Source organism: Pinus tabuliformis, chromosome J, assembly GCF_031772625.1.
Source record: "Pinus tabuliformis cultivar Carrire ecotype Pingquan chromosome J, CPIR1, whole genome shotgun sequence".
Taxonomy (NCBI): Eukaryota; Viridiplantae; Streptophyta; class Pinopsida; order Pinales; family Pinaceae; genus Pinus; species Pinus tabuliformis.
In genome coordinates, this window is record NC_142295.1 from 444,012,799 (window position 1) to 444,025,716 (window position 12,918).

At 38.7% G+C, this 12,918-nt stretch overlaps 1 protein-coding gene across 1 annotated transcript in view; it reads right to left on the reverse strand.

Annotated features, from left to right (window-relative positions):
* The window catches only part of LOC149227725 (uncharacterized), a 429,088-nt gene that overhangs the window by 58,246 nt on the left and 357,924 nt on the right, over positions 1-12,918 (reverse strand). Inside the window, exons 16-18 of the mRNA XM_089380583.1 lie at positions 9,893-9,955; positions 9,601-9,660; positions 9,300-9,461 (exon numbers count right to left, since the gene is read on the reverse strand). Of these exons, the coding sequence (XP_089236709.1) occupies positions 9,300-9,461; positions 9,601-9,660; positions 9,893-9,955 (285 nt within the window). The remainder of the gene's footprint in view (positions 1-9,299; positions 9,462-9,600; positions 9,661-9,892; positions 9,956-12,918) is intronic.

The window sequence follows — 12,918 nt, forward strand, 5'->3', positions numbered from 1 at the left end:
AACTGGCTGGTGTTACTCTCCGGAATTGCTGTGAGATGATTGTTTTTTTCTGCATATTTCAGTTTTCAGCAGTTAATAATAGCTGGTTTTCAGAGTATTGTGAGTACAGGTATCTTGCTCACCTGCTAGGGTTTGAGGGCTGCTAGGGTTTCTGAAATAATGGCAGGTATCTCCATTATTTCCTGAGATCTAGCAGCTTTCTCTCTCTCTTTGCTGATGGTCGCTTGAGATGTGCAGGAAAACATTTTTTGAAGGAAATTTTGTGGGCGTTCGGGGAAGTTCTCGGCTGAACCAGCCAACTCCCGCAGGCTCTTCTGTGCAGAGCCCAGCTGATTGTGCCCTGGGTTAATCTTTTAAATTTTATTGCGTGTTTTACATGGAGAGATTTTCTTTATGATTCACAGTGAAGTTCAAGTTTTTTCTGATATTTCGAAAATATTCTGCTCTTATTGCCAAATCTGGCCATTAAGGGGCCAAATCTGTACATTAATAAACTGTTCTAGGGTTTTAATTTTTCTGATTTAGGGTTTCAGATTTTTACAGTTTTCTTTTTATTAGGGTTTTGTCTGTTTTGGCAATTGCAGGACTGCTGTCAAGGTTAACACACCGACACACTGTGCATGAGCAGCAGTTTTCAACGAGAGGCATTTTTTGGTTGCTGGTTTATTATATGCGTGAGATTGCGTCCTACCTACAACCCTCAGATCTTGGATCTGTCACCACGAATTCAAGCAGGTCTTCCACGTCTCAGCATTTACAAGCCAATTCTGCTGCCAACAAACTCTCTGCATAACCAAAGACAGAGGGTGACTGCGTGGGCATCGAAATTTCTTTATATACGCCGGCAGCTGCATGTCTTTTGACGGCTCAGAAAACGATTTCCTCCTTCTGCCGTCCAAGTGTGGCTATTCAGCGTGGAAAAGGTTTAGCTGCCTTTGACGTGATCCGCTGTCGCCGCCAGTATACCTGCATTTCCAACTCGATCCACAATCAATACATGTTTTCAACTCTGATTGAACCTTCATGTGAGGAATCTGAGCTACATTTCACGCCTAGTGCAGCATTGTGCTAGCAGCATCTCGTGGGAATGACTGTATGAAAGAGTTACTCCAGCAATCGTGTCAAGCTGCCGACAAAAACGCCTTGTCATCAGGCCATCATTCAGAGCGTAAAGCTAAATCAAACGCTGGGGCCGAGTCACGCATCAACGTTTCAACTTCTTGGGTTTTACACTTCCGCGCAGTTACGGTCTCATCGCCATCGCATTCACCATCGACTGGGGCAAGCAACTGCGTATCACTCCAAGCCAGATCTCAAGGGCTTCGATTCATAGATCTTGTTTTTCAAGCCAAATCCGTCAGTATCGCCTGCGTATTCAAGATCACCATCACTGCGTTCTGCTGCGTGGACCTGCAAACGATTTAAGCAATAAATCCATCGCTGTGTGCGTCGTTTATGGAGGTATCCAAATCGTCATCAGTGGGAGCGCCTGGTTAATCTGCGGGATTCACAAATTACTGCGTTCTTGCTTATTCCGTCATCGAAAACCTTCAGATCAGGGGCACGATATACCATTGCCGCCGACAGGTAAAACCGGTGCGTTTTTCTTCTGCCCTCCTCCGTCAAGCTGTGCTCTCGATTTCTTATTTTGCGCCGGCTCGGTATCTTCGTTTTAACGCAGAGGGTAAGTTCTCATTATCGTTTCGTTTTCTGCTAAATCGTATTTCCCTTTTTCTAGTCTTTGATGTATATGCATATAGGAAAGCGTTAACGTGAAATGCAATTTAGATTTTAATTAAATTTTTTTAGTTTAGTTTAGGATTTAGGTTTATGTATATATTTTCTATAGTTTTAAGTTTCGATTTATTTATTTGATTTTTTTTATTTGATGTATCAGTGTTTTGTTAGATGTTAAATATTTAGATTTTAAGTTAGTTTTTTTTAATTTGGCTTTTTTAAATGTGAAAAATAAAAAATACATTTTTTAGTTTTATTTTTAAATGTTAGATTTTAGTTTTAGAGTAGATTTTAAATTTTAAATTTTTTAGATTTTAATCTTCATTTTTATAATATTTAAAAAAAAAAAAAAAAAAAAAAAAAAAAAAAAAATTAAAAAATTTGTGGAAAATCATTTTGCCAGTTTCAGTTGCTTTCGCGATATATCTTTCATGCTGAGATCTGAAATTTTCAAGCCGAGATGCGAAATATGATATCTGGTTAATTTACGATTCTTGTGGTGATTTTAAGCATTCATCTTTTCGAAGTTTTCACTTGCTGAATATCGTTTTGGTCATGTGATTTAGCTGATGATAGATGGTTGCTGTTCATGGTCCATGTTTTTTATATCATTTAACAAGTAATCGTCTTATCCGCAATCTCTTAAGGCACTGGTCTATTAAACTTAACAAAATCTTTTTTAGTGCTGGTTTCCTTTCGTGTCTCCCAACCCAACTGCTTGGCAGTTGGCCTCCATCACCTCACAGGGTCTACCCCCCTTAGCCGCGGGAGACAGGCTTAAACGGAGGGACCGGGATCAGAGTGACAGCCCCCGGTCCGAGCGTCGTCGTGCCAATCTGCGCGACAACACATGCTAACACATTTTACTATTTTTATTTGCAAATTATTTCATGTACTTGTCATTGATGCAAATGCTTTAAATTGATGATCTTATTTAGACAATTATCATCTTGTTTCACATTTGCAAGTAAAGTTTAATTTGTTTCCTTTGGAAGTTACTCTATATTGCTTCCATACGCGCTTTGGATTTGTGAATGATTATATATTTTAAAAGCATTTATTGAAAGAAAATTCTATATCTTGCATGTGATATCATATACTTGCTAACATCTTGTGTTTGATTGACAGGGTTACTTGTGTTTCAATTTGAAACACTTTGTTTTTATTGAGCAAGTATTATTTATTTTAAGCAATATTAAAAGCACTGGTTTTATGTATGTAAACCTTTGATTCATGTGTTGATGGTTACATATTTCATTTCATATTGCTCATCATATTTGCTCATAATCTTAAAAGTAATCCAATTCACTCTAACATCTCCTGGAAACCTCACATCCTTCTTAACTTAGTTTTCCATTTAGGGACCACCCCCCTTAGCTTACCTAGGAGAGAGCTTAAATAGAGAGATTGTTGTGAATAGGTGACATCCCCATCTCTTGCCACCAACCACACCTTGTGGGGTTAAGGGATTTTCTCACTAGCTTAGGTGTGTGTGACAGGCGGCAACAGGTACAACTAGAGGAGTACACATTGGAGCGTCGGAGCAACCCTCTTCAGGGATACATAGATGGGGATGGCAACAATGTTAGGTTACCTCTGCCCATTGGAGAGAGAGAAGCAGGGCTACCTAGTCAGATTTCATGTGTTGACCAGGACAACGAGATGAGGGGACATGAGTTGCACAGGGCGCAACATTCGCATGTTGGGGTTGTTGCGCGTGCGAGTACATGCATATTCAATCTTGCACTTGGGGTTGGATGACGAGAGATTTTGAGTTGGTACTCGGTGGAGTGGGCTGGACTCATGGAGATGGTCGTAGTCTGGTGTGAAGCTCAATGAGAGATCTCAGACACTGAGGGTACTGGAGACCTAGGTTGGCATTGGTATCCAGGTGGGGCTTCCTATCCGATATTAGACATGTATGATGGCTATGGCATCGATGAGATAGTTGACCTAGTGACTGAGTGCACTTATTCGTTAGGGGAGTTTCATTCAACACCAATAGCCAGTCTTGTGTCAGTGTATGTATGAGGGCCATTATTCTTGGTATGGGAGGCCTAGGCTGTTGTATTACAGTTTGTTAATATAAGAAATTTGGGTAATTAAAATTTGTAAAACGTTGTCTATATTTGTGCACGTGTTGATTTACTGCTGTTTATATTCCGCTGTGCAAAGTAGTTTGTTGTGAAATTTGGATTGGTAGTGTTAGTGATCCTAAGACCCTAACCTATATTCCAATATCGTGGAAAAAACAACAAAATGCGTAGATATGCTCCTAGGTAATTCACACTTGCCTCTGGACTCCTTCTTGGAACTCGCACTGCCTGGTACTTCACTCCTGGGTAACTCGTTCTACCTTCGAATGTCCTTCTTTGGCTCTAACATACACACTGCTAACCCTGAAATACTTAGTGGCTTGACTGGCAATCTCGCACTGGAAAATGCTCTGCCTGCTACTGCCTTCTCTTGCTAGAAATTACAATCTCCTTTCCTCCTATTAGAAAGCTAGAAACCCTCAGAGAATTTCTGGAAATTCCCTATCTGTGTGCTTTCCTCTTCCTTGCCCTGCACTGATCTACAACTACAAAACCCTTCGCTGCAAAACTACTATGCTAGATCTACTCTGCGATTCATTGATCTGCTCATCGGAAACCCTCTCTGGCAATCCTATTGCCTACTACTATTGTTCATGAGACAAATCAAACTTTTCCTCCGACCTAGACTGGAAATCGATTTGTTATTTCCCTCCAATTCGCACTGCCTGGCTAGGCCTGCGCAAATCTGGAATTTTGTGCTACAAATCTCCCCTTTGAACTGCACAAATCTTACTTCCTTCGCTTCTAGAGCCTCTGATTTGATCTTTGATGCTTTGATACCATGTGAAATTCCTTGAATGCAATAAACTGGATATTTATCTTCTAACTGTTAGCAGTTTATTTGTCTTCTGAATTATTATTTGGCAAATAACGATAAATTCACTATTTCATTCTTCACAATAAAAACGTTGCGGAATAAAATCTAGAACTGAGAAATAGATGCACACACAAAAAAATTGACATAGTTATTTTTGGACAATTGTCCCTGGAAAAACCCCGAAGGGAAAACTAGTGCAGTAGATCAAGGTTTTATTATTATCTTCAACAAATTCAGGAGTAGAATGATCTGCTTGCTAATCTAGCAAAGCTCCGACAATTTATACTGGCAAAATAATTTGGAAGACACCCTTGTCTTCCTCTGCAGTTGATTTGGCCTCTCCTAGTCTGCTCGCACTCTCCCTGGACACTCGCACTGTAGCTCAAAAATGTGCATTGCCTGGCTGAATAAATTCGCTCAGCCTCAGAATCACTTCCAGGCAAGTTGTCTAGCCTTCCTTTGCCTTTGAAACCAATTCGCTCTGCCTTTGGAACACTGATCTGGCAACTGGCAACTGAAACGTGGCTCCTTCGACAACTTGCACTAGGTAAACTGGCAACTCGCACTAGTTGTAGCGACCTTCTCTGTAGACGAATTCAGCCTCCTCTTCCAGTCTCTTGGACACTGGAAAATGTTGAGGAAAAATTCCTCTAAACTCCTGCTCTCAAATCTCTACTGAAACCCTTTTTCTAATGCTTCCCTTGCTTCAATTGCGCCCTTGTTGAATACTTGCAACTAGGTAGTTGAACTGCTCAACTCACAACTGATGCCATCCCCAAGCCCTTTGACTCGCTCTTATAATCTCTCATTGGAGTTTCAATGGCCACAATTACATCTCAACCGATAGCTAAGGTCAATTTGACTTCATCAATAGAAGCCTCTAGAGAAAAATCGAACTTCCTTAATTAATTCCCTTTACTTAACCACTTTTCCTAAGTTAGACTTAGTAAATATTTTAATTATGGCTAATTAAGTTAATTAAGGTGTTTCCAAGTCTTTTCTCGTGAAACCTTTTCTAGGTTTTGGAGATCTCGTGTTATTTAGCCTCTTAGACATCATCTGAGACTATAACAACTATTTGCTGCTACCAAACTCAAAAACTAACAAGTAGTGGAGGTTCTGTAGGCTCAGAGGGAGTCTAGCTTCAGAGGGACACTGCGAAGGAATGTCAACTTCCCAATGAAAGTTTGAATCTTCAAGTTCAAGCAAGAGAAAGGAGTTTTTAGCCCATGCAAGGATAGTCACAAACCATGTGAGGACACTCATGGTGGTGCAAGGAAAAGTCATGTTCTATTCGAGGACAGTCATGCACCATGCAAGTAAAATCTTGATAAAGTACAAAAGAAGATCTGCCACATGCGAGGACATATATGGATACGCAAGGAAAGTCATGATTCATGTGAGGACAATCGTGGGTATGCAAGGAAATTCACGGAATTGGAAATTTCAAGGTGTGAAGGAAATACCTTCCTCACTAAGAGGGAGTATTGGACATTGGGTAGCTCGGAATGAATTTCTGAGTGGTGAAAACTCATCAAAAGTTAATTGGTTGGAAAAAGTACCCAAACGGTTGGGGTTTTGACCCAAAGTTATGAGCTTGAGACCCAAGCTAATTAATTATTTAATCTAATTTGTTGTCGAGTGATAAAATAGGGGATTCTTGATGGACAAGGAAAATCCCAAAGATCACTCACACAAAAGTATAAATAAGAGGCCAAAGGAGAGGTCTAGACACACAATTGGAGAAGGATTTTCACTTGTGGATAGAGGGAGGCTAAATGACCTAGCCACAGATCTGCCTTAGAGGAGTTGCAGTAGCAAGAAGGTTGAGTTTCTCCATGATCTGGTTAGCTAAAGGAGTTGTTGCCGAAATAGAGGAGGAGGTCGAGTAGGAGGATCCAGCTGCATTGCTGGAAGGTCTGATCTGCAAGAAGAAAGTCAAATCTGAGTGTTGGAAGGTCAGATCTGAGTGCTGAAAGGTCAGATCTGAGTATTGGAAGGTCATATCTGTAAGATGAAAGTCATATTTGAGTACTAGAAGGTCAGATTTGTAAGAAGAAAGTCAAATCTGAATGCTAGAAGGTTAGTTCTGCAAGAAGAAAGTTAGATTTAAGTACTGGAAGGTCAGATTTGCAAGAAGAAAGTCAGATTTGAGTGCTAGAGGGTTAGATTTGCAAGAAGAAAGTCAGATCTGTGGTTTGAAGAAACAGATCTAGCAGATTGAGAAGTTGTAGCATGATTGTACAGGGACTAGTTGCCAAGGAAAGCAACAATCCAAGGATCTTGAGCTGAAGGCACTAGCTCAGATATGCATTTGATTTATTGGACAGATTGAAGATCTAAATGATCAGATCTCAAGCCCTAGATTAGTCAAAGGGCAAACTATGTATTTTACTGTATACTATGTATACTAGTTCGTATCAGGGTTTATGAAGGGCCATGATCCTTGGTATAGGATCCCTAGTATTTTATTATTGATGGACTAATGAGAAATGTGATTTGTTCTCATATATTCTTGTATACTATTGTTGATCTCACTGCTGTTATATTTCTGTTGTGGAAAGTGCTTTTGTGTTAGGCTTCTCTAGTGTGTTGTGTTCCTAGTTAGGGCACGAGACTTGGAGGGCATGGAGTGTGTATAAGTCACCTAATACGACCATTAGGGTTATGAATTTGGTAATATCTCAAGTTTATAAAAGAAGGGCTAAGCTAAGGGAGAAGATACAACACACAGGAGCACAAGGCATTGAGAAAGGCATCTCAGTGGTGGTTGGAGAAGGACTTCTACTCAAGTGTGCTAGGTCCGCGGAACTTGCAAAGGGAGTAGCAAGGAGATCTTGATGAGCCAAGTCTGGCGCTTGATCAGCTAAATCAGATCCAGAATTGTATGTATTTTCCTTAGTTTGGACCATTTTCCCAGTAATCAAGCCCAAGTAGGTTCTGATTAATGAAATGAAGAGCTGTTGATTGGGCAGAAATTTGTGTGTGTGCATATGTGAGATTGGTTGTTTTATTGTTTCTGCTGAATATTTTGTTAAAACTCTAATTGTGCTTTTATTCAGTAGACTTAAATCTGCTAGGAATTAATTGCTGGGATTCTTAGGGTTAGAAATTAAAAATCATTACCATGTAGGTACCAAAGGTGAATAGAAATTCACTGTTAAATGACTCAGAGGAGGTTGAGAAGGTTTTTCATTCTATTGAACTTGCTCAATGTTTTTGGGTACTGATATTTAAATTGAGCATGATAACATTAACTGTTACATGATGATGAAAATGAGAATAGACTTTAGCTTTTCCTTTTTTTTTTAATCAAATATGGAAGAAACATCGATAACTTGGTGAGCATTGAGATGAAAGACAAGAAAAGTTCTGTTCTGTAGAATGTAACTTTTGTGCCACAGGAGATTTATACACTTATGCCACAAGTTGTTGTAGAGCTTGTTCTTTACCAACAGATGAATCTTATAGGAAAACGAGTAGCTAGTTTTATTAAAAAACATGTCAGTGAGATGCCACATAGACAATGAACTATATTGACACGAGGAGGAACATATTTTATTTATCATAGATATAAGTTGCAATCGCCTGAATCTTGAGAACCCCTTTGAATCTATTGTATACTTGCAATATACGCATTGAAATTCCTTTTGAAAACCATACACTATAATTTCACTTCATAAACATTAAACATGAATGATATAAATTCTCCTAGGAATGAATAATATCAATTCAGAAAAACACTGAGTTACTTGATAGTTCATTCCTCGGGGATGTGAAAGAAGTGAAATTGGAATAATCAGGTATCTCCTACAATAATAATATAGTTTGAAAATTTCTGGTCTTCTTGTTATTGTAGAAACATCAGACTTGGTGAGAACACAAACAAGAACAGTTGTGTAATAATAATTGTGCAAAGTGTGAATTTTTTGTGACACGAGTCATTGTAGTACTTGACACAATTTCTGATTATGAGGAAATTTATCAGTTTTTTTCTCGGATATCAATTTAAGTAGAGAATCAGTGATCTGTATCATATCACATAAGAATTTTCCTCCAGATCTCATGGCTTCCAACTAGTGGTGTATGCAGTTATATTTTATTGAATAAACTGTCATCAAGATTGAGAATTATTATGCAGTTATGTAGTTATATGTGTCATGCTGCTTTTTCTTTTTTCTTTCACCTACTGGGCTATCAGTTTTGTGTCTTTGAGAATATCCTATCTTAAAGATAGGAATTTGCATATGCTTGCCAGTTAAAGCTTGAAATCAATTGGACCAGTTCTAATCGGATGCAACTTGTGTTTATTCAAATCTTTCATAAAAGAAAATAAGAAGGAAACAAACTTGATTGACATTTTCAAAATACCTAAATAGCAAAAAGTGGGTCTAAAAGATCAGTGATGTACATATTCTAGACATGAAGAATTAGGAATATGTAATGTACCTCTCATCTTATTTCTATCTGAATAAAATATATAAACCCCACAGAAACATATCATAGTGAGTGAAAGCGAGTACCATGCAAAAGAAATTGGTGATTCATGGGATGCCACATGGAGTGATTTAGTTTAGTATCTACACTATTATAGAGCGCGGGTAAATCCGTTTATGCAACTATGCTGTAAGCAAACAGTAAGGGTTTACCTCAAGGCAAGCCTGTTTTACTTTTTTCTCTGCAAACTTCAACTGCTCTTCTGATAGAGTGATACCTGTATATTTGCATCCGGTTTTCTTGACAGCCTCTAGGGCTAAGCTTCCCCAGCCACAACCAATTTCTAGCACCTCATGGCTAGTATCTATTTGAGCCTATATGACATATTTAAAGACAATGATTTAACTCTCATTTCATGAAGATCCAGTCAAAGTTGGAGTTTATGTGTCTGTAGGAATTGTTTAAAGGGAATAAGCTGAATATGAACATATGCTACTATCAAGGTAAGCTCACTTTGTCTATCAATAAGTGCAATTTTCTTAGCTGTGCATCCTTCAATGGTTCCTCTGGTCCCTGAAATTGATTTCCATAATGACTTAACAGGATATCGTGTGCAGTTGATATAAATTTATTTTTTGCAATATGGCAAAGAAGTTATGGAAAATTGAGTTCAAGATCACTATGATATATGTATATGACGATTGGTAGATGTTTGCTGAAAGACCAATCTTAGCTTTATAAAATCAAAGAGCTTGAGAATTAAATATTACAATAGCTACTCAGATATGGAGAAACCATGACAAACCTTGAAGATTGCACAAGAATAAGTCATAGTCTCGTCTAGAAACAGAGAGAACAAATCATTGCTCTGCATTAAGAACAAAGCAAACTTTGGTCACATTTCTCATGCCTGATTTTTTCTTTGTGATGAGTTTGCAAACAACATTGCAAAGAAAAGAAACTCTGTTGTATATCTGTGCATTAGGAAAATAATAATTCTTACAAAGGCGAAAAAACAGTATAGTTATCTGTGTAGTAAAAATCAACATATGTGTTCTGAGTTGCTTCTGTATCAACTATAAAATATAAAATGGATTGTTGTCAATCTGGATAGATGGTAACCTAGAAGGAAACTATTATAACTACAGCTCCCTAGACAACTGGAGTGCTGGTTGTCTATTTATTAGCCTAGATTATCATTGATAGGTGGGCACCTTTTCATATGGTGCATTTACCTTCTATATATATATATATATATTTAATTCCAAGGAAAAAATCTAGATATTTTATTAATCAAGAAAACTGCTCTATAGATAAAAATACATATACATAGATAACACTCTGAAGAAGTAATTCTGTCATAGAAACAGAGGAATAACTGGCTTTTGAAAAGCCCCGAGATCAAAATCCTATTAACACTCAATACTCTCACCTAGTGTGTAAAGTTCCCAATTCATAAGGTGAAAATTTAAGGTCAACTTGGAGGGGTTATCCAATGTAGAGCAGTGAGACCTTGGGTTATCTAATGTAGAGCAGTGAGACCTCGGGTTATCCAATGTTTGGGAGGCCAACCAGTATGTTTGATATCATTGTGGGGGTGCCAAATAGCACATCTGTTCACTCACATCCAGAGCATCAGAGGGTTTTGTACCAGACGGTTCCCAAACAGGCTCCCCTCCCCCGACCCCAACGGGTTCCTCCCCAACCCCAACAGAGCAGCCAAAGACTTATCCAAAGCTTCTTTCCTTTGGCCTTGGATTTTAGGAGTACCCCTCACTCCTACATAACCCCTAGGATCATGAAGCCAAATTCCACGTTGGATCAAGAGGACTCCGGTAGCGAGTGAACACCACTGTCGTCCACCTCGCCGTCAGCTATTAGACTCGGGCATTCTGGACATCATTGATCTCTAGCCCCAGACTTATTCACTTAGCCTTCTACATGATCTGGTTATATACATGTTTATGAGGCTATCTTATTATTTTATCCTTCTTTACTTCATTTTATCTTTGGCATTTTCTTGGAGTTGTGTTTGCACTTCCACATTGTACTTGTACTGGTTTTGTCCTTAAGTCCCATTAACCTATTTATGGTCATTCGTTGGATATTTATAAATTATCTTATATTCTCTTATCTTAACATCACTAGAATGACCCACTGCCACTCTTTAAGTTGGATCTTATCCAACTCAAAGGGGGCTTCCTTAACATAGAATTGCTAAAGATATGGCATGAAAGCTCAAGATAAAACAAAAACAAAAGTTAACTTTTGCAATTTTTTTTAGTGACTAGTGGAATTGGTAATGTTCCCACAAAATCTAGCAGGCCTTGGAGAGGGAAACCCTACAAGGCAAAAGATAGACTAAGTGCTAACAATGGGACAATGGCCCACTGTCTCCTCAACAAAGGTCCCCTGCTATTTATGGACTTTCACCGATGGGAGGAGCCTCCGTAAGATAGATAATCACCTTTGATAGATAGTCCAGAGTTAATGGTAATAGATGATGTGGTAGGACCTCTCAAGGGAAGCTTGAGGTGATGAAACGTGTAATGTCTCCGACCACTTAGGAAGCTTATCACAGAGTCCGCTAGCCTAATGTGGTTCCCATAGGCTAAAGCGGGGAAACATTTAATAAAGGGGACTTAAATTGCCTAAGGAAAACATTATAAAGTCTAAAAAGGAGAAAGGGTGACAATTTCTAGTCAAGTGAAAAGTCACTTTAACTTTATAAAGTGAAATATCATAAAGTGACTTTGTAAAAGTTGATTTAATAAAAAGAAAGCAAAAATGTGACCATAAGTTTATAAAAGAAGGAAAATGAGGAGACTCTCCTCATTTGTGCATTTGAGTTTTTGGAGAAAAGAGCTCTTGGAGAGAGTTTGAAGGAGAAGCTTAGGGCTTTGGAACCCTAGCCGCCATCGCTGACTTCGGTGTTTACACTAGAGACCCTAGTTGGATTTTAGAGTGAAATCACCCAGATTTTATCACCGTGCTTCAATGGAGAACAAAATGTACAAGAAATATTGAGGTACCTAGGTGTTATCAGTTGATTTTATGAACTTATTGGGTATTTTCTATCTTATTTTGCCAGGTTGAAGAGGACCCACGAATGCACTGAAATTCCAAGTCTTGTTGAGGACGTTTTGTTGAATAGAAGAGGGTTTCGTGGCTCAATTCCTAGTTGTTGAAAGGGGATGAGTTCAATAAGGAAAATGGGGTCGAATCTGTTCTTTAAAGAGCAGATTCCTTCTTTGCTACCCAGGGTTTCGATGGCTTTGACAAGTAGTAATTTTCTGGCCTCAATGGAGCACAAAATGCTTGTTTAAATGACTATCTGTGGGTATCATTGGAAGTTGTGCAAATTTCTTAGCAGTAGGAGGCTTTGGATGCTGGAATAATCCCTTTCCCTATCTCTGGTTGAGGCTGTGAGCCATTGCTTGTGATTGCTGGTGCGTTTGGAGGGACAATAACCCATCATCGAACCCTTTCTTGCTATCTGTCTGCGTGGAGCCATTTATGAGAAAAGATTATTATTTGGAGGAGAATCGAACTGATGGGTAGTTGAATACTCTCATCTCAGTGTGCATCTCTACCACTGTGTATTATGCTGATCATAGACTTGTTGAAGACTATTCTGGATAGTTCGATCCTCTTACCACTAGCTAGTTAGACATGTGGCTATAATGGAGGCTAGCAGTTCACTTCAGACCTGAGTATCACGTCCCTATACCATGAGCTGGTGTATCACATCATTCTGTTTACAAGCACTGTATATCAGGTTCCATGTTATTTTTCTCATTTTGTATCTCTTTATGGATTGAGTGCAAATAC